Genomic DNA, 23,704 nt, shown 5'->3' with positions numbered 1-23,704 from the left:
GTGTGCACACACACATACATACATACATGGATGAATCAGAAAGCAGACAGGCAAAAAATGTTAACAGGAAAATATGAGTTAAAAGTATAGGGTGTTCCCTACACTATTTTTATTTTTGCATGAAGTTTAATTTTTTTTTCCAAATAAAAAGTTGTTCAAAGAGAAAACATAAGCCAGGCACAGTGGGTCGCACCTGTAATCCCAGCACTTTGGGAGGTCAAGGCAGGAGAATCGCTTGAACCCAGTAGTTAGAGACCAGCCTGGGCAACATAATGAGAGCTTGTCTCTACAAAAACTAAACAAATTAGCTGGACATGGTGGCGTGTGCCTGTAGTCCTAGCTACCCAAGAGGCTGAGTGGGATGATCACTTGAGCCCGGGAAGTCGAGGCTACAGTGAGCCAGTATCTTGCCACTGCACTCCAGCCTGGGTGACAGGGCAAGATCGTCTCAAAAAAAAAAAAAAAAAATTTGAGTATCTTCATATTAGCCACTGAAGTCCCCTACTCAACAGACTGGAGAAAGAGAAAAATAAATCTCCAGCAAGCCATGTCCAAGTTGTGCAGGAGGCTGGCTTTCTTACAGTGACCCCTGGCCCCTTCTGTGGGTTGGGGAGTCAGGGGAGCTAACCTCACAAACCAACATCTCGGAGCCCAAGCACTCACACCCCCCACTGCAAAGAGGAAGGGACTAAGGACCCCCAATGTCAAGGCTCCTACCAGGTCTGACTCCACCATCAGGCCTTCCGCTGCATCTTGCTGCAAGGTCAATGTTGAGGATGAGGGGTGGGGGCACAGGAACTGGGGAGGAGCAGTGAAGATTTCAAAGACCAAGAATCAGAGGTGAGGGCAGGGACCTGATCGCCATAGCTGCACCACAGCAGATCTGGCCACAGCAGGCCTGCGGGCTCTGGGGACAGCAGCCGGCAGAATCAACAGAGATGCAAACTCTGTACCACTGCCATGCTGAAATTCACCTCCGTAAGTGTCTGGGCATCCCACGGGACTGCTCTGAATCTTACAGGGATCCCCTACCAGGCTGTCTGCCCTCACCTCACCCCCAGGTTGCTGTCTACATCCGTGTGCTTAAGAAACGCCCACACATACACAAGGTAGGGAGCCACGCTGCTTATCGCAGAATCCTTCACGCGCCTCCACGGGGAGAAGTCCACCTGCACACAGCAGCACCTGCCCAGGTCAGGCCTGGCCACGGGCTCTCTGGGCCTCTCCAGGAGGTGGTAGAGCCATACCCCAAGTTTCAGCAGTGTAGTCGGCTGGGCCTTCAGGCTCTCTGAGGTGACGGGGACTCAGGAACAATACCAGGCTGTCTCCAGAGGAGGCTGGCTGTAAAGTCCTGGCTCTCTCAATGTCATCTAGCTGTTTCCCTGTAACCATCTATTGGCCAGAAGCTTTGGGGTTCCCCCGAGTAGGGGCCTGGGGGGCAGAGGCTCAAAGCTGCCGCTCACTGAAGATCCCTATGCTGGCTCAAACGTCCCTGTACCTGCACCTGCTGTTACTTCTCCCTGGAATGCCCTCACTGCTCCCTGCATGTTGAGCCACCTTGGGCTCACTTCCTGGTCCTCTCGAACTTGTAGGTTTCACCTCCTCTGGGAAGAACTTATTGCCCCTTCCTGGCTACCCACAGCACTCTGTTCCTTCCTCTGTGAGAGGGCTTGGCAGGTGGTCTTAGAAGTGGCCATGCTTGGCCAGGTGTGGTGGCTCACACCCGCCCAGCATTTCAGGAGGCCAAGATGGGCAGATCACTTGAGGTCAGGAATTCGAGACCAGCCTGGCCAATATGGGGAAACCTCATCTTTATTAAAAATACAAAAATTAGCTGGGCATGGTGGCAGGCGCCTGTAATCCCAGCTACTCAGGAGGCTGAGGCAGGAGAATCGCTTGAGCCTGGGAGGCAGAGGTTGCAATGAGCCAAGATCATGCCACTGCACTCCAGCCTGGGCAACAAGAGCGAGACTCCGTCTCAAAAAAAAAAAAAAAAGAAAAAGAAAAAAGTGGCCATGCTCCTGCTGTCTCCCACTCTCAACACAGGCCCCTCGAGGGCAGGGCCAGGCTTACCCAGCCTGTACTCATGGTGAAGGGAATTATCAGGCTCACCAACTAGACACGTGCTAGGTGACAAACAGAGATTCCAAGAAGCCTCTCTCGGCCCCCTTCTCATCCCCCAGAACGGCCAAACTGCTAGTGACATTCCTGCTTCATCATTAAGATAAGTCAGAAAGAGTCAGTGCTGACCACCATCCCCACCAAAATCTCTATAGGAAGTGAAGGCATATTTAGCTGCCCCCGCCCAGGCTTGTTCAGATTTCCCACTGTGCCGTAGGATGACACTGGGTTACAACCATCCCACAAAAGGAGAGTGACGTGTCCCAACTTGCGTCGGGCCCATGTTTTACAAGAAGCTTGTCTGTCAGGCAAAATAGCCCTCAACACGGGAGCACCTGTTACAGCACCTGTCAGTGGCATCCGGCACCCTGGCAGCTGACCTCTCAGTGCAGCCGGCAAGGACACCCTGGGAAGAGGACGCAGCGGCCCCGCGAGTGAATGACGGAGAAGCCAGAGGGAGGAGGCCTGGCCTGTCTGTGAGTATGTCTCAGACAGAGAGACATGGGGACACCACCACCATGCATCAGGGAAGCCCCTGGCAGTTCTACTGCTTCCATCCAGGGACATACAAGAAAAGAACATCTGAAAAACGTGGCTTGCTTTTGCAAAAGCATTGACACTTAGGATGATTTGTGTTGTTCGTCTTTCCTTCCTTCCTTCCCTCCTTTCTTTTTCTTTCTTTCTCTTTCCTTTTTGTTTGTTTGATCAGATTCCTGTTCACAAAGGCTCCATCCTCATAGACATAAGACACCAGAATTTTTAAGGTGCCCTGGCTTTGAGCGAGACACCTTAAATGAAAATAGCCCACAGGCTGCCCATATTGCTTTCCAAAGAAACAAAAATTCTCCACGAGATGCCCATTTTTAACACATATGCTCTGCATTCTGCAAGGAAGGTGACGGGCAGAGGTTTATTCATAGTGGTCTGGGGATTGCTTCCGATGCTGTTTCAGATACAGTTACCCTGCAGGTCACCGGCTCCTCTCTGGTTCCTTCCAGGCCTTGGAAGCTCATGATGCCCATTGTTTGCATACCCACCGCCCAGGCAGCTGTCCATCTGCCGACGCTCCTAACAGTTCACCCTCAGAAGACCACGAGGAAACATGGGGTGCCCGGCCATTCAGAGGACCTCAGTAAGTAGAAGGAGCTGCAAGAAGTCACTGCCTTGAGTGTGCTTAGCAACTGCCATGAGGGCATCCATGGGGACTCAGAGCTCCCGGGTAGCAAGCCAGGTCTGTTTTCCCATACTCCCTGCCTACCCTGCAGAGGCCTCATGCTGCAAACTGCACAAAAATGCCCTTTGTTTCCAAGACAAGACACCAGCCAAAGCCCGCAGCATTACAGTGGAAATCTCGTGGGTTTCTAATTATACTCCCAAAGGAAGCCCTACTCACAAGAGGGTGGGAAGCAGGGATTTCTAGAATGCACATCCACACCCCCACAGGGCCACATCTTTTCCACACAGAAGAAGCAGGGACAGGGACCTCCCTCTTGGCGGGGAGGCAGGGCTGGCAGAGCAGCGCGTTCTCCCAGCAGTGTGCCTTTGGGCTGCGCCTGTCACAGCTGCCGGGCCGCCTGCCACACACACGGGAGGAAGAGCCCACATCTGTCTCTTCCTGGGGGACGCCTAGAGGGTGTAACAAAGTCTTCTGTAATGAACTGGGAATGCAAAGAGGCCCAGAGCATCCACACAACTGCACACTAGGCAACAAAGCTCAAAACACATGCAGCCGGAACCCAAACGCCTCTTGAAAGAACCATTTCAAAACCCCAGGGCACTCTCGTACTCCGGTTAGCTATCATTTCTCCTTTCTAATTAGCCTTTTTAAGTACAAAGTTAGAGATTCATTTCTATAGAACTCCCTCCCTCCCTCCCTCCCGAAACTCTGGCCCTACGTACTCACGGTCTTATCTCCTATCCTGCCTGTATTCTTCCTCCTTCATTTCCTACCTGGCTGAAAACTTCGAGAAAAAAAAAGCCTGGCTGATAGGCACAGGCTCTAAGTCACAAGATGTTATCAGAGAGTTACCTGGGAAATAAGAAGAAGCAGGTTACTCTGCCTTACTGCCCTGGCGCCAAAAACATGATTTTCCTCTTTCCACTCAATCATAAAATAACCCAAAGCCATGATTCATCTGATTTAAATGTAGTCTGTTTCCTAGAGAGAACTGAAACATTTGGTTGAGTTATGTCTAAATGGGAAAAACAAGTACTTGTGAACAGATGAGCAATGTGCAGACAAACAAGTTCACAAAAACACTAAACCACACAGGCACTGTCTGAAACTCTTTGTTCTTTCACACCTATTGACCTGAAAAATTGCTCAGGATTCATTGTTTAGGTAGAAAAACGTGCCAAAACAGCATGTATAACACAGTCTTATTTCTATAAAAAAGAAAGTTCCACATCTATGTACTCACACACACTCTAGTGGTTACTGTTAAGTAGTGAGATGATAGGTAGTTGTATCTTTCCTGTTTATTATCTGTATTTTCTACAGCTTAACATTACCTCTGTAATAAGAAAAGCCGGCGCTACTTAGTCTTTCTAAACAGTCATCTTTAGGCCTGAGGACTGCAGTGGGCTTGTGTCTAGTGACTCACCTCCAAGTTCACTCACATTCTGATTTTATTTCAACCACCAACAGCACAAACTTCTCAAGGAAGGGAAGCAGAAAAGGCAAACGAAAAGCAAAAGAAGAGATAAAATGTTTAAGGACTTGGGAGCAGGGACAGGGACTCTTCTTGGTCCCAGATGACATATCTACACAGAAAACCCAAAGATTCCACATTTATCCTACAAGAATTAATAAAAGTTTAGGAAGGTTGCTGGATTTTTTTTTTTTAAATCAATATCTTTTAAAAATAACTGCAATAAACAAAAAGTTTAAAAATAACATTTTTTAAGAGACGTCAGAGACAAAGTCATGAATCATGAGATGGCGGCTTGCAGAGAAATCTGTTTTTGACACTGTCCCCAAAATGACAGCAGAGAGAACCTGGCAGCCCCAGAAACCCAGGCATAGAGATTGGTCGGTGGGACAAAGGGGTTCTTTACGGCTGATGGTCTGGAGCAGGAAACTAATACAGAGGGATTTGCAGGGTCCTGAGTTTCCGCCTAGAATAGGGGCAGAGGAGACGCTACTAAGGTGCTCCAGGGAGCTGACACTATTCCTGTATTAAAAACCACCAAGTGTTGGCCGGGCGCCATTGCTCACACCTGTAATCCCGGCACTTTGGGAGGCCGAGGCGGGTGGATCACGAGGTCAAGAGATCGAGACCATCCTGGCCAACATGGTGAAACCCCATCACCACTAAAAACACAAAAAATTAGCTGGGCATGGTGGCACATGCCTGTAGTCCCAGCTACTCAGGAGGCTGAGGCAGGAGAATTGCTTGAACCCGAGAGGCAGAGGGTGCAGTGAGCCAAGATAGTGCCACTGCACTCTGGCCTGGGCGACAGAGCAAGACTCCATCTCAAAAAAAAAAAAAAAACCACCAAGTGTTGAAGGGCCCCGCACTGTTGCTGTGTCAGATAGAGATGGAATGCACATCATTAAAGTGGCCAACGAAAATGACCCAGAGCGTGCCCGGAGACCAGGCGTCTCACTAACTTTTGCCCTTGCAACACGCCAGCCAGCAAGCCAACCTGGACTTTCAAAACACAAGCTTGGACTTATCTGTTAACTTTAACACCTACCAGGTGGTTTACCTTTAGTAGTTTACCTTTAGTAGTTTGTTTGCTTCACAGCCAGCAGCAATGCCAATATGGCAGTCACTGTCAGCCTAGAAAAGGAACTCGCTCCATTGCTTGAAGAACTGAGACAAGCTGTGGAAGTTTCTTAATCTGACACTGGTTTCAATGTGTGCCTTATCTTCATCATACCAGACACAATGTCAGTCCAGCAACCAGGCCACAATAATACCGACGTCTACGCCCTCAGGGAAAGGCCCCTTTTCCCACCTTCTAGGAAACAGTCTATAAAGAGAATTTCTGAGCAGATTGATTGTTATATTTCCTTGTTTAGGGTCTTCTCTTATTTAGGGGGATGTGGAGATACCACAAAAATGGTTCTGTCTATCATGGTTCCCATGGAGTTAGTTCAGTCACCAAAGATTGGTGAGACACTGTTCAGTGGCTCAGAATCAAAACAGTACATTGATCCACTCGAGCCATTAAATGCTCCCTATTGTACAATATTCCCAGCCCTGCAGGAGGAAGCGGACTCTTTTGACTGTGAATAGTAATGAGGACATGGTTTTCTTCACATTATATTTTACTTCTTTGTATTGAATGTGAGACAGATAAAACGGCTTAGCGATAAAATCAATACAATCACTAACTTTCCTATGTACACAGTCATCCCTTGGTATCCTCAGAAAATGGGTTCCAAGACCTCCTGCAAAGACCAAAATCCACCGATGCTCAAGTCTTTTATATAAAATGTTATAGTATTTGCATGTATCCTATGCACATTCTCTGGTATACTTTAAATCATCCCTAAATTATTCTTAATACCTAATACAATATAAACATGATGTAAATAGTTGTTATACTGTATTGTTTTTTGGATTTGTATTATTTTCATTGCTGTATTGTTTTTTTCCCAAAATTTTCTTTCTTTTTTTTTTTTTTTTGAGATGGGGTCTTGCTCTGTTGCCCAGGCTGGAGTGCGGTGGCATGTTCACAGCTCACTGCAGCCTTGACCTCCCAGGCTCCAGTGATCCTCCCACCTCAGCCTCCCAAGTAGCTGGGACTACAGGCATGCACCACCATGCCTGGCTAATTTTTGCTTTTTTTTTTTTTTTTTTTTTTGTAGAGGTGGGGTTTCCCCATGTGGTCCAGGCTGGTCTCAAAGCCCGGAGTTCAAGAGATCTGCACTCCTCGGCCTCTCAAAGTGCTGAGACGACAAGCATGAGCCACCATGCCCGAGCCCAAACATTTTCAATTTGTGGTTGGTTGAGCCTGCAGATGTGGAACCCTCAGGTACAGAGGGCTAACTGTGCATTATTTTGTGGTATGAATAAATATTACTAATTGATTTGATTCTTTTCAAAGGGTGCTGCCCTTTACCTAAAATGCAAACTACAGCTAATGGGATTTTTCTCCCATTCTGTTATCCATAACCAATCCGTTTTAATGCTTTCAGGTTCTTTATAAGATTTAGGTGTGATTCACTAACAAACTGAGCTTCCAAAACCAATATGTACGTAAACATGATAATACGGTCATTTTCTCCAGACATGAGTATAAATAGTACTTTAAAGTAAAAAATATACATATCAAAATGTAAAACACCTGTGAGAATATATCTAACAAAAATGTATAAAACATTTATACATAAATTTTTTAAAGTACTGAAAAACATTTTTTTAAATACCTAATAAATGGAAAATCATTCCATATTTACGGATTGGAAAAGTCAACGTAAAAGTGCTGATTCTCCCTAAATTGATCTTGGGCAATGCAGTTCCAATCAAAATCCCAAACGTTGTCTTGTTGAGTCTGACAACTGATTTATGCAGAAGGGCCAAGGACCGCCAAGGCTGTGGTAAGGAACACAGGTGTGGAAGGCCTGCCTTCCCAGACATGCAGAAGCCATGGAATCCGGGGAGCCCAGGTAGGGACCAGCCTGCATTTCTGTTCCACTTTTACTACTAATTGGGACTTTGGCCAAGCAATGCCCCTTCTCTGGGTCTTTGAACCCTCGTCTCAAAACTATGCTCATCCTCAGCTCTTCCATTAAGAAGCTCACATATTCAAAGTACACCTCAAAATGATCTGAAAACCCGTACTACAATCCTAAAGTCACAAAGTCATTCTGACTTTCCTAGAGAAAGCCTTTAAGAAACACACCTGCCTTTGGAGCTCATCGGTAAAGTCCATCCAAGCAGGAACACCACCCACCCAGCCACCCACGTCCTCAGCTATTGACGTAAGTGAGGCTGAAAGAGAAGTTTCTGTTTGGGTGCCTGGTGTGTGGCACACATGGCTGCTTGGGCCAGACCCCCCACAATCAGTGGACAACTAGCTTGTTGTCTGAAGCACAATCCTCCTCTTCCTTCTATAAAGGTGACTTTGTGTTCTCATTTGGGAAAAGTAATAAATAAGCAATTCTCTGCTGGGTTTCTAGGTGCAGTGTGTTCTAGGAAGGGATCTGATATGGTTTGGCTGTGTCTCCACCCAAATCTCATCTTGAACTGTAGCTCCCACAACTCCCACGTGTTGTGGGAGGGACCTGGTAGGTAACTGAATCACGGGGGTGGGCCTTCCCGTGCTGCTCTCGTCCTGATAGTGAGTAAGTTTCACAAGATCTGATGGTTTTATAAGGGGGAGTTCCCCTTCATAAGCTCTCTTGCCTGCTGTCATCCATGTAAGATGTGACTTTGCTCCTCCTTGCCTTCCACTATGATTGTGAGGCCTCTGCAGCCATGTGGAAATGTGAGTCAATTAAACCTTTCTTTATAAATTTTCTAGTCCCAGGTATGTCTTTATTAGCAGCACAAAAATGGACTAATACAAGATCAGAGCAGGTCTCTCCATGTACAGGGCACCCCAGGACCCAACACTTAACTAAAAACAAGAACACATGGACACCATGCCTGACCTCGAGGTCCCACCAACCCACTGCCCCAAGCCCAGGAGGAAGCCTCTGTCTCCACCCTGTACCTGTATTTGATGTCGAATACTGTGGAGTCCTCATCTTCATCATCCTCTTCATTTAGTGGCGCCATTTCCACTCGCTCGGCTGGAGTGGTGATGATATCATACTTACGTGTCTTCTTTAATCTCTTTCCCGACCTGCAGGAGAAGAAGCACATTCATGAGAACACAGCGGGGAGAGAAAGAGTCACTGGGCCCAAGCCCCAGAGGACCTGACAGCAATTTAGCAGCTGGTGTTTAGTTAGGTTTCCTTCCTCTGTCTGAGAGTGTGAGGATCTGATGGAAGGCAAACCATGCTGCTGCCTCCAGCCTGGCTGCTGAGACTGCTCCCAGGAGATTCAGTTAACACCCTGCTGTCCCACTTATGGTCATGGGACCTCAAGTGAGTGACTGACCTCACTAAACCTTAAAGCAGAGGTCCCTGGCCTGAGCACTAAAAACTCAGTAAGCAAGATAAATAATACACAAATGTAATAAATAAATATATATATAATTTTTTTTTTTGAGATGGAGTCTCGCTCTGTCACCCAGGCTGGAGTGCAGTGGCGTGATCTTGGCTCACTGCAAGCTCCGCCTCCCAGGTTCACACCATTCTCCTGCCTCAGCCTCCCGAGTAGCTGAGACTACAGGCGCCCGCCACCACACCCGGCTAATTTTTTTTTTGTATTTTTTGTAGAGACAGGTTTCGCCGTGTTAGCCAGGATGGTCTCCTGACCTCGTGATCTGCCCACCTCGCCCTTCCAAAGTGCTGGGATCACAGGCGTGAGCCATCACACCCGGCCACAAATGCAATATTTTAAGAAGGCAAAATTCATGCTTTAAAAAAAAGCCCCAAAGATCAAGACGACCGGGTTTGTCACAGCCTGACGCTTGAGGGCGTCGCCCTACAGGCCAGCCAGGGGAGAGCTGGGTCACAAATGGGCTGCTCTGTGCTTGTGTGATCAGGGGCATGTCAGTTCATCTCCCTGAGCTTCCATTCCCTTACAAACCAAATTGGATAGGAACAGTCTTCCTCACAGGTGAGGGAGAATTGCATGAGATGATGCAGTTAAGCCTGCACACAGCAGGCTCTTGGTAAAAGTCACTATTAGGGATGATAAATAAAGAGGAGTTAAATATGCTACATCGTCTCTCCTAGGTCAAGGGCTTGTGAAAACAAGTCAATTTTGTTTCCATCATGAGGATTCATGAGGAAAATGGTTACAACACTACAGTGTTCTGGTTTTGTTTTGTTGTTTTGTTTTAGTATTTTAAAGACAGTCTCTCGGCCGGGTGCGGTGGCTCACGCCTGTAATCCTAGCACTTTGGGAGGCCAAGGCGGGTGGATCACGATGTCAGGAAATCGAGACCATCCTGGCTAACATGGTGAAACCCCGTCTCTACTAAAAATACAAAAATTAGCTGGGCATGGTGGCATGTGCCTATAGTCCCAGCTACTCAGGAGGCTGAGGCAGAGGTTGCAGGGAGCTGAGATTGCACCACTGCACTCCAGCCTGGTTGACAGAGCGAGACTCCATCTCAAAATAAAATAAAATAAAGACAGGGTCGCATTCTATCACCTAGGCTGGAGCGCAGTGGTGCAATCATAGCTCGCTGCAGCCTCAACCTCCCAGGCTTAAGCAATCCTTTCGCCTCAGCCTCCTGAGAAGCTGGGACTACAGGTGCACGCCACCACACCTGGCTGGTTTTTTTTTTTTTTTCCTATCTGTGGTAGAGATGAGGTCTTGTCATGTTGCCCAGGCTGGTCTCGAACTCCTGAACTCAAGTGATCCTCCCGCCTTAGCCTCTCAGAATACTGGAGATGACAGGCGTGGGCCACCGTGCCAGATCTAACCTTATGTTTTTACCTTTAGGATGGTAGAGGGTCACTGTGGGCTGCAGGGAAAGCACTGACACAAGCCACTTCAGCCTCTAGCCTAAGACACTCTGCACGAAGGCTGTGATATGTATCAGAACACGGCCGGAAGGTCCAGGACGCCACTGGGAATAACACTATTAGTGTGATGACTGACGTTCTTTGTGTTTGTTCCTCCACTCTCTTGAACTTTTTCCTAACTGCTTTATATTCACCGACGTCCCTCCTTTTTCAGAATATTTAATACTGTCTATGAGAAACCAGCCAACCCAGAAAGTCATAAGCGGGACACTGATGAATGAGGTTCCCTACACATTCTTCTTGCTGACCGTAAGCTATTCCCGAGTGGAGACCACATCAAAGACACACGCAAGATCTCTTTGTCTTCGGCACAGAGAAACTCTCCAGTAAGTTGGCAAAATGAATGAAAACAGAACTTCACTTTCAGATTTTCTAAAAATTTCTTAGCAATAGCAACTTGGTCTTGTCTTAACTGATATGATTTACCAAAAACATGATTTCACAAAGCATTTTTCCTCTCTGCTTTCATCACAGATATACACACACACACACACACACACACACACATGCACGCACGCACGCACAGGCATGGGTGTGAATCTACCTGGATTCTGAACACAGGATAAAGCATGGTGCAAATGCCAAGCCTGGTGATAGGAGGATAAATCAAAGGGGCACACAGCCAGTCACCTTGCCAGTAGCCCTGGGACAACAGTATTTAGAAATCAAGCTTTGTGTGGGACTTAAATGCTAACTTTATAAACAGTTGGATCCACATTCTCTCCCCCAACAGATTCTTCTCTCCACCTCCCTCCAAAGGAGTAAAATAAATCTCTGCATTCTGCCCTAGATGACTTATAATCCCAGACCAATTCCATCTCAACACTGGAAGGGGGAAATTTAAGCCCAGAAGTGAATCCAAATGCCACAAGCAATCCAAGACAAAACCACAAGAAAAACCACCCATCCTCAAGCCTTTGAGACTAGGGTCAAACTCCCGATCTACATGCCTTTCTCAGGCAGACAGCCCTAAATCTCTGTCCGGACAAGTTGCGGCTGTCTGGCAGGAGAGCTTGGCTTCTGCAAAGGGGCAGGGCTGTGCTGTCCATTTCTGACACGCAGCTGAACAAGCATCTGGAACGGGAGAAAAGGAAATGTCCTGCAAACCGAAGGACATGAGAAAGTCCCCTGTGGACCCTCAAAAGGACACATCCAGATGGCTTCAGGCTGAGGAGTCATAGTCATGTTTGTGACTCTTTTTCAGGCACCGCAAAGCCCAGAAAATGCAAAATCGGACTAGCAAACCTCATTGCATACTTGGAACTTGATGCCTCATGTAGTCATTGGCCCTGGGGCAGGACTGATGGCTGACCCTGGGAGAAAGCTCCAGAGGCTCTGACTTCAGCCCTAGCCCTGCCTTGTGGGAGTGAATCCCTAACACCTATAAAATCACTTTCCTTCTCTATAATCTTATCGTTCACGTGTAGAGTCTTGCAATAAGAAAATTAGCCTGCTGAGCTAAAATAAGGCCCTTGAACACCAAGCCATGGGAGAAGGAGGAAACCTACACTAGCATCTAGAACACTGTGGCCCATGATGCTTTAATGCCAGCCTCTGCAGCCAAGCAACCCCAGAAAATAAAAAATCCCAAGATGATATACCAAAGGTGTGACGGCTAATGCTCTATGACAACTTGAGTGGGCCACACGGTGCCCAGACGTTTGGTCACACTGTCTGCGAGGATGGCCCTGGATGAGATTAACAGTGGAATCAACAGGCTCTGAGTACAGCAGATGGCCCTCCCTAATGTGGGCGGGCCCCATCCATGCAGTTGAAGGCTTGAATAGAACAAAAAAACACAGCCTTCCCTCAAGGAGTAGGAGAACTCCTCCTGTCTAACTGCCTTCCAACTGGGACATCAGTTTTTTTCCTGCCTTAGGACTCAAACTAAAACATCGGCTCTTTGTGAGTCTGCAGCTTGTTGCATTTAGGCTGGACCTTCTACCATCAGCCCTCCTGGGTCTCCAGCTTACAGATGGCAGATCTTGGGACCTGTCAGCCTCCATAATCACATCAGCTGATTCCTTACAATAAGCCTCTCTCTCTCTCTCTCTCTCTCTCTCTCTCTCTTTCACTCTCCAGCTATCTCTCCACACACACACATACACACACACACACCCTATTGATTCTGTTTCCCTGAAGAATCCAAATACAAAAGGCTATTAGCAAGAGTCCTCATGTATGCTTCAAATGCCAGTTTTGACATAATGAGCTGGAGAAATTACATTTCAAACAATCAACTCTCTGAAACACAACTCTCTTTACAAAAGAAGAGCAATTTCTGCTGTTTCCACTGCTGGGTGTGTTAATAGGGATAAAACTGAGACTGCTGAGAAGTTTAAAGACATCGAGACACATTCCCAGCTGAGGTGCACCGGCTGTGTTGACAAGGGTCTCCGCGGATGGTAGCAGGAAACCTCATAGCGTATAAATGGAGTTGGGGGTGCAGGGACAGGGAAGTAGGATTGGGGGTGCAGGAAATCTTCACACTTTTTTTTTTTTTTTTTTTTTGAGACAGAGTCTCGCTCTGTAGCCCAGGCTGGAGTGCAGTGGCACAATCTTGGCTAACTGCAACCTCCACCTCCCAGGTTCAAGCAATTCTCCTTGCTCAGCCTCCAGAGCAGCTGGGATTACAGGCGCCTGCCACCATGCCCAGCTAATTTTTGGATTTTTTAGTAGAGATGGGTTTTCGCCATGTAGGCCAAACTGGTCTTGAACTCCTGACCTCATGTGATCTGCCTGCCTCAGCCTCCCAAAGTGCTGGGATTACAGGCATGAGCCACCGCGCCCAGAACATTTCTCAAATTAAAAGGAGAACTCTTCCTTTACTAACTGTGCACCAGTCAGAAGCCGGGAAATTTAGGAACAGAGCCAATCAGCATTTTCCACATACCTTCAGATCCGCAAGCCCGTCTGAACAGTGGGCTCAGAGAACAGTGCAGTTCTGCCTCAGAGAGACAGAAGATGAGAAAATGGGAAAATAAAGTGCATTCGAAGCCTAAAAAACCTAACCAAGCCTGGCTCTCTCTTCTCTAAGTGTAGATTCTTTAACATGCCTTTTTAAATAATAGTCCATAAGGCTGGGCACAGTGGCTCACGCCTGTAGTCCCAGCTACTTGGGAGGCTGAGGCAGGAGAATCACTTGAACCCAGGAGACGGAGGTTGCAACGAGCCGAGATCTCGCCACCACACTCCAGCCTGGGTGACAGAGTGAGACCCTGACTCAAAACAATAATAATAATAGTCCCTAAAAGTTTAACTTTTCCTGGGTGCCAGCTAAGCAATTTAAATTTGTGATCAAATGCAAAACATCTAAAGCACGCTTCAAGGCACATGCTGCTGGTATCCCTGTCTTACAACTGAGGAGACTGAGGCTCAGGGAAGCCGACTTGCCCACAGCCATGTAGCTAATCAGTGGCAGAGCTAGGGTTTGAAGCAGGCAGTCCAGTGACCAGAAGACTTGCAGTGGGGCCTCCTTCCCACGTGGGTGAGTGAAAGTGCCGCACAACTACCCATGGTCTGAAATGTGCCACGCAGATAGGCTGCATGGGGCTTGAGAGTATAGACTATGGAAGCAACTCAGGAAAATCACAGGGCATAGTGAGCACATATGACCCCTGAGAGGAACAGGGGGTGCCCCAGCTCAGACCTCCCCAACAGGTCACCTTAAGCCATCGGTGGCATGCCCTGCTCTGTCACTCCCACCCACTCCCATCCAAGAGCCCCACTCCACGCCTCACCAGACTTCGCGGCCACTTGACTTTAGCACCAAAAAACTCTTTGCCCTCCCTCATCACACTTTCTGGAACGTGTCACTGCACAGCTCACATTTTCATATTCCACACTAAACTGGACATACTTCTAACAAACCCTTTCTAAACTGTGACTCCCTCAGGAGGTGTGTTGGTCTGCAGCCGGCCCACGCCCACTTCCTCCCTCCTTTTGGCATCTGTATCCTCTGTGCCCTGGGTGAAGCCCCCTCCCACATGGGCCTGGCCACACCCCCAGTTCCAGGAGTGGACGTGAGCCTGGAGCCTGAGCCAATCCAGGCATTGCCACCCCCAGGGCATGGCAATGGCAGGGGAGCAGGGCAGTGGGGAGGGGAAAGCACGACCAACCAGAACCAATGACTCTCTGCTGTGAAGGCTGGAACAGGGCAGGTGGGTGCCCCTCCCACTGGCCTTGAGGCCCAGACGACATAAGCCATCATGCCACCATCTAGAAACAGAAAATAAAGGCAATATGGTAGAGGACAGATTGGAAAGAGACCAAGTTCTAAATCGACTACCAAGCCAGCTCTCCTTAAAACCTACAAGGCTACTACTCTCTCTTTCACCAAGGCCAGCTGGGGCCGGGTTTTCTGTCGCACATAACCGCGCAAACCTTAACTGCCTCAAGGCCTCAGGGAAGGCACTGCACCAAGGGAAAACACCACTGTAATCACAACACCTTCCTGGGGCTTCTTTCACATTTTAATAGTGAGCCTTCCACATGTAAGTATAATTTTCCTATATCCTCAAGCCTGTTTAAACCCCAGGACTCCGCCCCTTACAGAAACAATGAACACACACAGAGAAGCAGAGTGACATTTTCTGCTTAGGGCTACCTGTGAGCAGGCTTTCAATGAGGACAAACATCCGGAGACTGCACCTCCCAGAACTGCCATGAGCCTGAGGCAAAGGCAGAGACTACACGGCTGTGATGAAGCTCAAGTCCCCTGGGTCCATTCGCGGGCAGTGGGCCAGCCCTGGGGACAGGGCCCTCATTTCACCCAGAGACACACGCAGCTCAAGGACAAAGCGCCTGGTTCTAGAAAGAGCCCAGGTTTGCAGTCAGACTTGGGTTCGCAGCCCAGTGCCCCCACGCCCAGAGCCTGTCCCCTCGGCTGTGTACTGTGTGGTGCTGGGGGCCAGTGAGACAGCAGCCTATGAGGACAGACCAGCTAGCACTCCCCATCGAAGAAGGAACATTGGGAAATAAAGAAGTGAAAAGACACTTCTGGCCCATCTTCCACAGCAGGAATCTTTCTTTTCTGAGATAGGCTACTGTTAACCAGGAGGCCTCAACCTGGTTGAGATGTAAAGTGGTCATTTTATTAATAAATAAATGTCCCTATTGTCTTCACAGGAATAGGCAAGGCAAGATAATTTCTAGAAGAGATAAAGCACCCTTCCATCCGAACCAAAACTCATTTCTAACAAGAGAGAGGAGACGTTCAAAATTCTTTTAGTCTGAAATATAATCCTCAAGCCAGAGGGTTTATTTGCTCAACGGACTGTTCACCAGCTGCGCAGAAACAGGTTTCGTGTGAGTGCTCATACGTCCCACTTACACAAACAAGGAGGCCGAGAGAGGACACCAGCCCCAGGCAGGCCACAGAGGGGGAGGCCTTCCTTCCTCGCCCTCCCCCGCGCAGAGAATAAAACAGGACTAAACCCTTTAGACTCAGTTCAGTTTTGAGTGTGACAGTCAGAGCCACCAACTCAAAGTGCGGAGACTGAGGTTCAGTGCTCAGCCCTGCAATTCCCTTGTCGGTGTGCTTCTGAGCAAGCCTCTCATCACGAACCCGAATTTCTTCATCCATTGCTACTTCCTGCCAGGTGTGGTCCGGGTTCTGATGACAGAGCCTCTAACACCTCTCGCTCTACTTACTCCGGGCCACAGGCTTTCTCACTTCTCCTGAGGCCATTCCAGGACATCCCAACCAGGCTGGGTTTTCTCCTTCTTCTGAATCCTGCAGCCCCTCTTCATAGGCACATCCCTACCACTGGGCACCGTCTACACATGACCTCCAAGCACGCGGGCCCCTCCTGCGTCATCCACAGCACTGGGGTGACGGTACCAGCAGGCACCGTGAGGCAGCAACCCTGAGTGCCAGGTAATGCACATGTGATCTCATCACAGCCTCCCGCCAGTGAGGCGAGGAGGGCTCCCATTATCAAGGCAAGGAAACCAAGGCCAGAAGGCACTGAGTGACCTGCCCCAGGAAGCACGCAGGGCTCAAATCCAGGTCCATCACACTCCACAACATGAGCCCTTCACACTCCAACAAGACGGCAGGAACTCACCTCGGACTTCTGGATGTGCCCCAACCCTATGACTCAGCACTCAACAGACACTTCTCAGGACCCAGAGGTGCCCTGCAAGTTCTTTTGGTTGCCAGCCAGCTCCTGCGATGACCAAAAGCAACCAAAACAAGCTTGTGTCAACAGAAGGAGGGCACGCTGTGCCTCTGACTAGGAAGTTTCAATCTCATAAAGATTTCAAGCCATCTAAATTAATCTGCAAGCTCAGTGAAATGCAGTAAGATACCGACCAATTTCTGCTGGGGATCGAAATGAGCTGATTCCAAAATTCATGGGGATGGGAGAAGCAGCAAGAATGCAATAGCCAGGAGAATTCCGTAAAGGAGTTAGATAGTAAAACATGCTGTATAACTACAATAACTGAGCACAGCATGATATGGTTTGGAACTGTGTCCCCAACCAAATCTCATGTTGAACTGTAATCCCCAGTGCTGGAGGTGGGGCCTGGTGGAAGGTGACTGGATCATGGGGGTGGGCCTTCATGAACGGTTTAGCACCATCCTCTTCGTGCTGCTCTTATGATAGTGAGTGAGTGAGTGCCTGAGAGATCTGATGGCTTAAAAGTGGCTGATACCTCCCGCCTTGCTCTTTCTCTTGCTCCTGCTCCCACCATGTGAGTGCCTGCTCCCCCTTTGCCTTCCACCATGATTGGAAGATTCGTGAGGCCTCCCCAGAAGCAGAAGCTGCTATGCTTCCTGTACAGCATGCAGAACCATTAGCCAATTAAACCTCTTTTCTTTATAAATTACCCAGTCTCAGGTATTTCTTTATAGCAGTGCAAGAACAGACTAATACACAGTGGCATCCCACATTAACAATCAGATGCTATAGCAGAATAGAAAGTCCAGAAATACACCCAAATACACACTGGAATCAAGTATAGGATAAAGATGGCATTTCACATGAGAAAAAGGTAACTCATTAAATATTTTATTGATAACCACCCATATCTCACACTTTATATCGCATAAATTAGATGGATCAGACTTAAATGTAGAAAATAAAACCACAAAAGTACTAGAAGAAAACATGGGAGAAATCCAAAATCCATTTTTTTAAAAAGGATGATAAATGTAAACACATAAAAATGTCTTAAAGTCAAGGTGAATAGGCCGGGAGCAGTGGCTCATACTTGTAATCCCAGCAGTTTGGGAGGCTGAGGTGGGCAGATCACCTGAGGTCAGGAATTCGAGACCAGCCCAGCTAACATGGTGAAACCCCGTCTCTACTAAAAATACAAAAATTAGCCGGGCAGCACGGTGGCAGGCGCCTGTAGTCCCAGCTACTCGGGAGGCTGAAGCAAGAGAATTGCTTGAGCCCAGGGGGCGGAGGTTGCAGTGAGTGGAGATCGCGCCATTGCACTCCAGCCTGGGCGACAGTGAGACTCCATCTCAAAAAAAAAAAAAAAAGTCAAAGTAAATGATATACTGGGAGAACTATTTCCAACTCACTATAAATTTTGGTTTTTGTTTTTTGGTTTTTGTTTTTTTTAAGACAGAGTCTCGCTCTGTCACCCAGGCAAGAGTGCAGTGGCACCATTTTGGCTCACTGCAACCTCTGCCTCCCAGGTTAAAGTGATTCTCCTGCCTCAGCCTCCCAAGTAGCTGGGATTACAGGCACGCATCACCACACTCAGCCAATTTTTGTATTTTGTATTTTTAGTAGAGATGGGGTTTCACCATGTTGGCTAGGCTGGTTTTGAACTCCTGACCCACCCGCCTCAGCCTCCCAAAGTGCTGAGATTACAGGCATGAGCCACTACTCCTGGCTAACTCATTATAAATGTTTTAAAATTTAACCTCCTTAATATATACATAGTCCCTACAAACCAATAAAAAAGATCAATAATCTAATTGGAAAATTGGTAAAAAACATAACATGGGCAGTTCACACACACACACAAACCCAAATGGCTTCACATTCTTAACTATGAAAAAATGTCCAATCTCACTTTCAATAAAATAAATGTAATTTTGATCTTCACAGAGATTCAATTTTTCACCTATTAATTTAGCAAAAATAGAACTGTGTGAAAACACACCGTTGGCAAGGATGTAGAGAAACACTCTCTCATGACTTGTTTGTGGGCGTGTAAATTGTTACAACATATACAGAAAGCAGTGAGACAATATCCATCAGTTACGAAAGGCATAGCCCTTAATCAGCAATTCCATTTCTAGGAATTTGTCCTACAGGTATGTTTCCACATGCGTGAAATGACACCTACATGCCCATTAGCAGGAGACTGATTAAATAAATTATGTTACATCCATATAATGAACACTAAGCACCTATATAAACGAATGAAGAGCTTTTTATAGCCTGACAAGGAATAACCATTCAGACACACAAGATATTTTTATAAAGCAAGATGACAAGCATAGTGTATGTGTAAGAGATAGAAAAGATACCCACATGCAGAAGAATAAAGTTGGACCCCTATAAATCATGTAAAAAAATTAACTAACACCATATACAAAAATTACATCAAAATGGAACTTACATATAAGTATGTAAGACTTATATGTAAGAGCTAAATTTATAGAAAAAAATAGCATAAACCTTTGTGACACTGGATTAGACAATGGCTTATTAAATATGACACCAGACACAGAAGCAACAAAAGAAAAACTACATAAATTGGACTCATCAAAATTTAAAACTTTTGTGCTTCAAAGGATATAATCAAGAAAGCGAAAGGACACCCCCATAGAATGGGAGGAATCACTTGCAAACTATACATCTGATCAAAGTATTTGTATGTAGAATATACATATTTGTATGTAGAATATATAAAGAACTCTTATCCATCAATAATAAAAAGACAAATAACCCAATGTAAAATGGGCAAAAGACCTGAATAGACAGTTCTCAAAAGAAGATTTACAAATGCACAATACACGAAGGCAAACAAGGTCAACATCACTAGCCATCAGTGTATTGCAAATTAAACCCACAATGAGATACCACTTTATACCCTAGGATGGCTATAAGCAAAAAGACAGACAATAAAAAATGGTGAGGATATAAGAAATCATAACCCTCATACACTTCTAGTGAGATGTAAACTAGTACAGCAATTTGGAAAACCATTTGGCAGTTTGTCAAAAGGTTAAACATGGAATTATCATATGACCCAGCAATTCCACTCCTAGGTATGTTCCCAAGAGCCATCAAAATACATGTCCACACAAAAACTCATACACTTGTTCAGAGCAGCATTGTTCATAATAGCCCCAAAAAGGAAATAACTTAAATATCTGATATGGTTTGGCTGTGTCCCCACCCAAAGCTCATCTTGTAGTTCACATAATCCCCATGTGTTGTGAGAGGGACCTTGTGGGAGGTGAATAGATTATGGGGGTGGTTCCCCCATGCTGTTCTCACGATAGTGAGTGAGTTCTCAAGAGATTTGATGGTTTTATAAGGGGATTTTCCCTACTCCATTCTGTACTTCTCTCTCCTGCCACCATGACAGGACATGTTTGCTTCCCCTTCCGCCATGATTATAAGTTCCCTGAGGCCTCCCCCTGCCATGCAGAACTGTGAGGCAATTAAACCTCTTTCCTTCATAAATTACCCAGTCTCAGGCAGTTCTTTATAGCAGCCCCTGAGAACAGGCTAGTACAATATCTATCTATTGATGAATGGGTAAATAAAAGATGGTATACCCATTCGATGGAACATAATGGCAATAAAAAGAAATGATACATGCTACACATAGATGAACCCCGAAAACATTGTACTAAATAAGCTATTCACAAAAGACCACACATTGTATGGTCCCATGTATATGAAAGACCAGAAGAGGGAAATCTATACATAGAAAGAAAATTCGGAGACGCATAGGGATTAACTACTATGGATTCATGGTTTCAGTCTGGAGTGATGAATGTATTCTAAAATTGATTTTAGTGATAGATGCACAACTCTGTAAATATACTAAAAACCATTGAGTTGGACACTTTATTTATTTTTTTTAGAGAGATGGGGTCTGGCTGTGTCGACCAGGCTGGTCCAAACTCCTGGCATCAAGCAATCCTCCCATCTTGGCCCCCAAAGTGCTAGGATTACAGGCATGAGTCACCATGCCTGGCTGGGTTGGACACTTTAAATGAGTGAATATGGTGTATAAGTTATATCTCACTAAAGTCATTATAAGAAATAGGGAAGGAATGTGTGTGTGTGTGTGTGTGTGTGTGTGTGTGTATGCATGTATATATTACACTCACTTGCTTCTATATTTATAAAATCTCCCTGGAAAGATTTGACAAGAAATTGACAACATAAAGTGAAGAAAATTGTGTGGCTAAAGGGTAAGAATACATTTTGCTATATCCTCTTTTGTTCTCTGTGAATTTTGAACCATGTGAACATATGGCCTATTTTAAAACCAAGTAAATAAATAAAATTCAATGTAAATCATTAAAATAAATTTTGAAATGGACTAAGTCTGTGTCAGGCTGCCCCTCTGGCAGGAGACCCTTCTCCCACAGCCCACCCATGGCCACCTCCATGTGGCTTTGCCCCACTCTCCTGGTGACTTCAGAACCCAAACTCAGTGACTCAAACCTTTACCTCGGCTGTTTCCATTTTTAAGCCCACTAAAGTAGTTCTGTAGCCCAAGGACCAGCGTTCTGCCAAAACCATATTACTTGTCAACGAACAGCACATGTGAACTCTGACATTTGGAAAAAGTAATCAAGAAAAAGAAAATGGATCATGGGAGAGGAAGACTGAAGAACACAGGTGCCGCCAGTGTAGACGGGAGGACTAGCAGGCGACTCTGAGCCAGGCGGTCCCTCTGATGCTCTGAGGACACAGACCTGCCTCGCTTTTACCCTTTGAGCTCTACGCTGCACCTTCTCCTCAGGACATAAGAAGTAACAGAGCTTCCCCTAGAAAACCAGCTACACTTGAAGAAATGAAGAACATGACTTAGAACCCACTCTTCAGCCCTAGCCTCTGCCCCACCCTGTAAGGAAGCAGGTGTTGGAGGCCCCTGGACAATCAACAGGCTAGCCAGGGTCTCACCACCATGGCCTGCCACCAAGACACATTCCCAATAACCAGCCTACCTCCCTTTCTGCCCTGGACACAGCCCTCTGAGCTCCACCCGACACCTTCTACCTAGAGCATTTTCAACAAGCCACTGAGAGGCAAACACTGATGTGATAGAAATCTCATCTTATTCCACTGCAGATGGGCCACTTCAGACAAACAGTAAGTCACACGAGGCAAAAGCATTTTCCTCTAGTGCAGCAAGAGCCTCCAGATCTCCAGCAGCCAAGCTCCAACACAATCCAGCTCCGGCAGAACCCTCCCAGCTCCAGCAGAACGCTCCCCAACACAGAGGCTGGGGAGACCTTGGATGCACCCTCGCCTCACCCCTGTCCTGGAGCACCCCCTCCCACCACGCTGCAGCCCCTCTGTTCCAGCACCCAGCACCCAGTCATCAGTCAAGCACCATGGCTCAACATACCAGGTCAATAACTCAAATGCCCCAAGGCCTTGTAGATAAAAGAAACCAGAGCATCAGGACTGCTGAGACCTAAACAAGGGAACAAACAACAGTGACAAGTGGTAGACAATGCTCTGTCTTCAAGTCAAAAAGGCATAAATAGTGGCACCCTGCCCAGCCTAGGTGGAGTGACAGCCACCCAGCTCCTGTCCGGCTGCCCCGGAACAGAGGTCTTGCACTTCCGTGTATCCCCATCTGTCAAAAGAAGCAGGAAATCTAGATTTTTATATAAAGGCTCCTAACTTTCAAGTGTTCTCAACTATCCTAGTTTTTAAAACACTGTGCAGATCAAACAACAAAACAAATGTCTGTGGGCCAGATCTTTTTGGCCCCAGGCCATCAGTTTACCATCTCTGACTTGGTTCCCTGACCATGGTTCATTAGGTCCTATGTGCCAAGCATCAGTGATTTAGTAATTCAGCTCAAAATCATGAGCCCAGAGAGATGTAATGATATGCACGTTCCACTAAATTCTTCTTTGTCTCTGTTCACCAACAGTTCAACCATGACGAAGGAGTATTGACCATTATTTATATAACCTAGCTGCTTCCTCTCCCTCCTGGGCACCATCCCATTGGGGTTAACCAAGTGTTAGCACTGTTGGTTGACCGCAGGATGGGCATGCAGCACACGGCACAGACTGTGCCCCTGGGGGCTTACGCTTCATAGAGGATCATCCAGCACGGGCCAGACAACCCTGAAGAGCTCAATGACAAGTCCTCGAGTTTTCCTTCATTACACTAAAGTGTTTACCCTCCATCTGCTCCCCACCCTGTTTCTCTTTTCCCTCCCTCAGTCCCTGAGGGATAGATCCAATGCTTACTCTTACAAGACAAAAGCAGCACACATTAAATCCGGCAACAGCAAATGCCCCAAGACCTGTTCCTCCAGCTCTCAGGTGTGTTTGCAAAGTGTTGGTTCTGCTTTATTTTTACATAAGGTGCCAGGGGAGGGAAGTGAGGTTTAAAGCAGAAAAGGTAGCCTCTAGGGGCAGTGGCAAGATGACCCAGAGGGGCTCCTGGTGGACCCAGGGGACCTGACCACCGCCTGAAAACTCCGAGGTCACAGCGCTTTGGGACACACGTCATAAAGGGCCCTTTCAGTACCACTTATCCCTGCCACCTCGGTAAGGGAGGTGTGGGAATGTCAGTCCTCACTATCCACTCCTTCTAGGCAGATGCTCCCAATGCCCCTCCACCCACCCACGGCCCAGCTGCACAGCTGGAGTTTTCATGAACAAGTTTCACCTGTGAGTCCTCTTCTTCCTCATCAAACCTATCCCTTTCCCTGCCTGATCACCTCCTTCACAATGCCCCCCTTCTCTAGGCCCTTCAGGACAGCCTGACACTTTCCTCTTTCTCCTCTTCATCCACTCAG

The 23,704-nt window shown here is 47.0% G+C and overlaps 1 protein-coding gene across 1 annotated transcript in view; it reads right to left on the bottom strand.

The window, feature by feature from the left end:
- The window catches only part of FAM174B (family with sequence similarity 174 member B), a 37,431-nt gene that overhangs the window by 3,681 nt on the left and 10,046 nt on the right, over nucleotides 1-23,704 (bottom strand). The window contains exon 2 of the mRNA XM_055277132.2: nucleotides 8,791-8,922. Within this exon, the coding sequence (XP_055133107.1) occupies nucleotides 8,791-8,922 (132 nt within the window). The remainder of the gene's footprint in view (nucleotides 1-8,790; nucleotides 8,923-23,704) is intronic.

The sequence above is a fragment of the Symphalangus syndactylus genome, chromosome 5 (genome assembly GCF_028878055.3).
Source record: "Symphalangus syndactylus isolate Jambi chromosome 5, NHGRI_mSymSyn1-v2.1_pri, whole genome shotgun sequence".
Lineage (NCBI taxonomy): Eukaryota > Metazoa > Chordata > Mammalia > Primates > Hylobatidae > Symphalangus > Symphalangus syndactylus.
The sequence above is the reverse complement of the archived record's forward strand: the minus strand, read 5'-3'. Positions and strand labels throughout refer to the sequence as shown.